General features: G+C 32.9%; 1 protein-coding gene across 1 annotated transcript; it reads right to left on the bottom strand.

The window, feature by feature from the left end:
• Positions 1 to 1,800: 1,800 nt before the first annotated feature.
• On the bottom strand, positions 1,801 to 3,496 carry LOC139511414 (baculoviral IAP repeat-containing protein 7-B-like). The gene is made up of 3 exons (XM_071298121.1): positions 3,412 to 3,496; positions 2,627 to 3,160; positions 1,801 to 1,990 (listed from the first exon to the last, which is right to left on the bottom strand). Exons 2-3 carry the CDS (start codon positions 3,135 to 3,137, stop codon positions 1,848 to 1,850), a joined length of 654 nt encoding a protein of 217 aa, XP_071154222.1. The 5' UTR covers positions 3,138 to 3,160; positions 3,412 to 3,496; the 3' UTR covers positions 1,801 to 1,847.
• Between the last annotated feature and the right edge of the window lie 2,504 nt (positions 3,497 to 6,000).

The raw sequence follows: 6,000 nt of genomic DNA, 5'->3' as shown, positions 1-6,000 counted from the left end.
TATTTTAGCCATAGGAGCTATGTTTCTTGACATACAAGGAAATGAAATATAAAATTTATACTAGATACTCTGAAACTCTGAAACTCATTTAGCCTAAGTTTGGCTGAAATTGATACAGCAGTTTCATAAGAGAAGATTTTTTAAAGTAAGTCAACATGATGAACAAATTGTGAAAAAAGTCTTTAAAGGGCAATAACTCCTAAAGAGGTCAATTGACAATTTTGGTCAAATTGACTTATTTGTAGATCTTACTTTGCTGATCATATTTGCTGTTTACAGTTTATCTTTATCTATAATAATATTCAAGATAATGACCAAAAACTGAAAAATTTCCTTAAAATTACCAATTAAGTGGCAGCAACCCAACAATTGGATGTTTGATTCATCTGAAAATTTCAGGGCTGATAGATATTGACCTAATGAACATTTTTACTCCGTCAGATTTGCTCTTAATGCTTTCGTTTTTGAGATATAAGCCAAAAACTGCATTTGACCCCTATGTTCTATTTTAAGTAACGGCGGCCATGTTTTTTTGACGGATCAAAAATCAAAGCACACACTTTGTGCAGGATAATCTAAGGAACAATCATGCTAAGTTTTAACCAAATCCATTCAGTAGTTTCAGAGGAGAAGATTTTTTAAAGTTAGCAAATATGATGAACAAATTGTGAAAAATTGTCATTAAAGGACAATAACCCCTTAAGGGGTCAATTGACAATTTTGGTCATATTAACTTATTTGTAGATCCTACTTTGCTGATCTTTTTTGCTGTTTACAGTTTATCTTTATCTATAATAATATTCAAGATAATGACCAAAAACTGCAAAATTTCCTTAAAATTACCCATTAAGTGGCAGCAACCCAACAATGGTTTGTTTGATTCATCTGAAAATTTCAGGGCTGATAGATCTTGACCTAATGAACATTTTTACTCCAGTCAGATTTGCTCTAAATGCTTTCGTTTTTGAGATATAAGCCAAAAACTGCATTTGACCCCTATGTTCTATTTTAAGTAACGGCGGCCATGTTTTTTGACGGATCAAAAATCAAAGCACACACTTTGTGCAGGATAATCTAAGGAACAATCATGCTAAGTTTTAACCAAATCCATTCAGTAGTTTCAGAGGAGAAGATTTTTTAAAGTTAGCAAATATGATGAACAAATTGTGAAAAATTGTCATTAAAGGACAATAACCCCTTAAGGGGTCAATTGACAATTTTGGTCATATTAACTTATTTGTAGATCTTACTTTGCTGATCTTTTTTGCTGTTTACAGTTTATCTTTATCTATAATAATATTCAAGATAATGACCAAAAACTGCAAAATTTCCTTAAAATTACCAATTAAGTGGCAGCAACCCAACAATGGTTTGTTTGATTCATCTGAAAATTTCAGGGCTGATAGATCTTGACCTAATGAACATTTTTACCCCATGTCAGATTTGCTCTAAATGCTTTCGTTTTTGAGATATAAGCCAAAAACTGCATTTGACCCCTATGTTCTATTTTAAGTAACGGCGGCCATGTTTTTTGACGGATCAAAAATCGAAGCGCACATTTTGTGCAGGATATACTAAGGAACAATCATGTTAAGTTTCATTCAAATCCATTCAGTAGTTTCAGAGGAGAAGATGTTTGAAAAATTGTTAACGACGACAGACGACGACGACGACGACGACGACGACGACGTCGACGACGACGACGACGACGACGGACGCCAAGTGATGAGAAAAGCTCACATGGCCTTTTAGGCCAGGTGAGCTAAAAAAGGCCACACGATTTAGAAGAAAGTCATAATATTAATCTGTGTACAGCATACTAGACTCAAGTTTGATCTTGTGCTGATTTATTTTTCAATTTCAATGTATTCTTTGTTGACAAGTGGACATTTAGGAAACCATTTTTTGTGTTCCTTCTCTGGAATGTCTTCATCCTCCCAGCCGGATAATATGCCACCGCACATATGACATTGACATGTATCTCCAGTTCCTGAAAGACAAAAAGGAACAGATTTTAAAATCATTTCGATAAAATGCTTATGATGTGAGAAATCTTGAATCGTAATGATTAAATGATTTTAGAAGACTCTTCAAGTCATAACTATTAATGGTGTCAGCACGTGCTGCATACTTTATTTACTATAATTAACCATTTCGTTTTAAAAAGTAAAATTACAAAAATACCAAACTTTGAGAAAAAATTCAAAACGGAAAGCCCTAATCAAATGACATAATCAAAAGCTCAAATACATCAAACTAATGGATATCAACTGTCATATTAGGCATTTTCTTGTGTAGAAAATGGTGGATTGAACCCAGTTTAATTTATATCTAGCTTAAAAATATATATACATACTATATGATCGCTCCTGGTGAAGATAAATCCAGAAAACTGTTCGAACGCATGAATCAAATAAAGTGGTTTATTTATGTATATTATATGTTATGAATTCTTTTTTTTTGTGAATTTTAAACTTGAAAAGTAGATATACTAGAAATTTTGAAAAATATAAATTTTGAATTATTAAAAAAAAAATGTATATTAGGTAAGTATATGTGATCACTCATAAATGTTTTATTTAGGCCATGTCAACTTAATTGTCAAAGAAATTGTTTAGATACATACCTTTGTAATACAGGCCTGTAGATGCTAAATCTTCTGGTGACTGCTTCAAGTTCTTTGGCCAGGACTGGAACGTAACAATCCGTATATTTAGCATTAAGAAATGTTTATTATGCGGTCGAAGGTATGCATTCTGTGAGTGTTGTCCGGCATCACTTGAAACAGAATGTTCAGGTAAACTGTCTGCACAGGTTTTCAATTTGGTTGAAACTTTTTCACAGTACCTGAAATGCTTGGCGTGTTCACTAGCGACATTGTCATTTTCTAACCACCCACTTAATACTCCTCCACAGAAAGCGCATTGTACCTTGTCCTTTGATCCCATATAGTAGAAACCATTATCGCATAATTCGGTTGGACAAATGGGCGATGATTTTGGCCAGTTTACAAACGTCTGTCTTCTAAGTTCGTCGCTTAGACGTAATTGATGGAGTCTTTCCAGTGGATGCTGAGGTACCACATCATAAGCTCTCTGTTGGCAGAAAGGAGGTGGGAGTTGTGTCAGAGATACCATGATTCCACACTGATAGAAGAAATCTGTAAATAGAAAATAATATATAGTTTAATCATTGTAGAACCATTGGTGGCCTTTGGCTGTTGTCTGATCTATTGTCGGGTTGTTGTCGCTTTGACACATTCCCGCTTTCCATTCTCAATTTTAAAGTCATTTTACTGTATTGATCAATCTGTATTCCTATCATTTAACTATAACGAGGATGATTTCTATTTCAAACATTTGTGTTAATATATAAATTAATAATGTAAAGAAAAACATTTTGCATACTTACGTTTAGTCTAACCTGTAAAGTAATTTATAGTGTGAATTACAGTATTTTATATATCTCTTTTTATGGAAAGTAAACTTTAGGTTATTTCCAATTCTATTTAAGTTTTGTGGGTAGGCCGAATTCATCTATTTTTAGTTTAAACTGGAATCTGGTTTTTTTTACGCTTCGCTCAAACAAAGTGAAAACTAAATAGAGAACCAGCGTATGTAGTAAATAGAGAACAAGCCTATTTTGGTATGTCTAGACAAGGCCGGAAATCTCCTGTATAATCCTTAAAGTTGTACCTTTTATTACGATAATCCAAATAGCGAAAAATTACCGCAGTATCACCAGCTAAGTCGTCTGTTCTCCTTGTAGGCTACTGCATCCTTTTCATAAATTCTCGAAATAAAATCATTTAACTTCTATTTTTAGGGGGGGGGGGGTATAGAATAGAGCGTTAATTCTTGGTGAAGGTATATATCAAGAAAAGCATTAGGACGCAATATATAACAATGTAATTTTTGTATTAACAATAGTTATGTTGTTTTGATTTAACTTGTAAGTGATGTTTGAAAGAAAGGTGCAAACTGTCATGACTGTGTCATACTCCGTGATAAGTTCAACAAAGTATTTGTAAGAGATCAAGTAACTTAGGCTATTGCAATTCAACGGTCAATATTTAAGAACGAATTTAATAAAATCTCCCAAAAATAAGAATAGCGCCAAATAGTCCAAAATATAGTAAGAGTGATACACATGTATGCAAAAAGCCGGAATATTGACAGTAAGTTACACCATAAGACCGAAAACTTCAAATGTCGAAATTTTATAAATGTTAAGGAAAGTTGTTGTTTTGACCATGTTGACATAATAATGAAATACTTTTTTTTATACAAATATTTTTTTTTATATACATTACAAGATTCATGTTTATTTTTGTAAATTTTTTATCTTCCCTTTAATATGTATTTTTCACCTTTTTCATATTCATATAATTCATTACAGAGCATGCCAGTATTTATATTTATGTATTGTTCAATAAGTGTATTATTTGTGTAAAAGGAGACAGATTTGTAAAAGCAAATTTGCTTGTTTCTAAATCCTTAATTATATTCATATCGTTTTGTGATGATTTATCTGAATATATATTGTTTAAACTAGTGAAATACTGGCATAGACAAAATATATTAAAGATGTTCCTATCCTATTTTCTTGATCAGTAATATGTATACCGCGAGAAAACAAGCCTTTTATGTCAACACCAACAGAAATGACTTATAACAAATGATTTAAAACACGCACATCCTTTTCTAATTTAAGATTCACCCAACATTGCAAAAGAAAGGGGAAATTCCAACTTATATATAAATAAACCAAATATTGAAATAAAGAAAAGATCGAAAAGACCTATAACTACATGCCTATGCATATATCTATAGTGACGTTGGTCTAAAGAGAAAGATACCAATGCGGTTATAAAAAATCTTAAGTCCAATTTAAAAATGGGAAAAATAAAAACGCCAGCAAAACACTTCAGAGAGATTGGGCAACACAATCACTATTTACAACATGCGGCTAAGTCAGGTGCAACAGCAGAACATATCATTATCCTCTCTAACTAAAAGAATTTAATTTGTTTGTCATATAATCACATAGGCATTTTAAAATGAATATGAAAAACCAACACAAAAACAATTGAATAAAAAGGCATACAAACAAAATCAAATATAAGTCTCTGTGATCAGTATTCTGATCCCCAATTTAATGAAAAAAATGGTCAGACAGTCGATAAAAAATATATTCTGAAACCTGATTTTTCCCATGGTGTCGCCGGAAAAACAAAACCATATGTTCAGACTCGGACAAAAAAACTATAAAAACCCTCCCCTCTTGAAGTTAATTAAACGGTTGCTTTCTCAAAATAGTCGGAAGTTAATTTATAAAGAATTATATAGAAAAAAAATGGTATACAAAAATGTATACAAAATTGACTTTCACTGAGTGGACATCAATCTACCAGGAAAAAATGTTATCAGCTTAAGTAAGTTCTTATTATGGTCTTTAATTGACCAACGTAAAATGTGTGAAACGGAGATGATTAGTTAACATATATAACATTAATTTTATTTATTTTTTGGTGTTTTAACGTCACTTTTAAGCACCGCATTTGGGCTATTTCGTGGCGTCCAGTTTTTACTGGTGGAGGAAGTCAGAGTGCCCGGAGAAATCCACAAACCTTCGATAGGAAAACTGACAATCCTAGTCAAATAAGATTGGAGTCGAGTGCATCCGCACGAACAGAGTTCGAACTCACAGCCTCAGTGTTGACTGGCTTGTGATTACAGTAGTAACTACTTAGACCACTCGGCCACTGAGGCCCCTGTTTACATAACATAGGGCCGTGGTATAGTGGTTAGCGCATCGGAATATTAACACAAAGATTCCTGGTTCGATCCCCGTACCGGGGAGTACCTGAATTTTCGGCTCTCCCTTGACACTATTTGCGATTATGGTCTAGAGAAAACGATGATAATCCGTCAATCTTGGATCCAATATAACATTACATAATGATAGATTCCAGTTTCAAAGAGGTAATTGCAATAACTT

Source organism: Mytilus edulis, chromosome 2, assembly GCF_963676685.1.
Source record: "Mytilus edulis chromosome 2, xbMytEdul2.2, whole genome shotgun sequence".
Classification (NCBI taxonomy): Eukaryota; Metazoa; Mollusca; class Bivalvia; order Mytilida; family Mytilidae; genus Mytilus; species Mytilus edulis.
Note: the sequence above shows the minus strand (reverse complement) of the source record. Positions and strands in the feature narration are given on the sequence as shown.

What these genes read in the sequence shown, in the direction of transcription:
- LOC139511414 (XM_071298121.1), bottom strand. Translation starts at nt 3,137, where the DNA reads ATGGTATCTCTGACACAACTCCCACCTCCTTTCTGCCAACAGAGAGCT. An exon ending in TACAGGCCTGTATTACAAAG is followed by an intron (nt 1,991 to 2,626) that starts GTATGTATCTAA and finishes TTTGTCTTTCAG; the next exon opens with GAACTGGAGATACATGTCAA.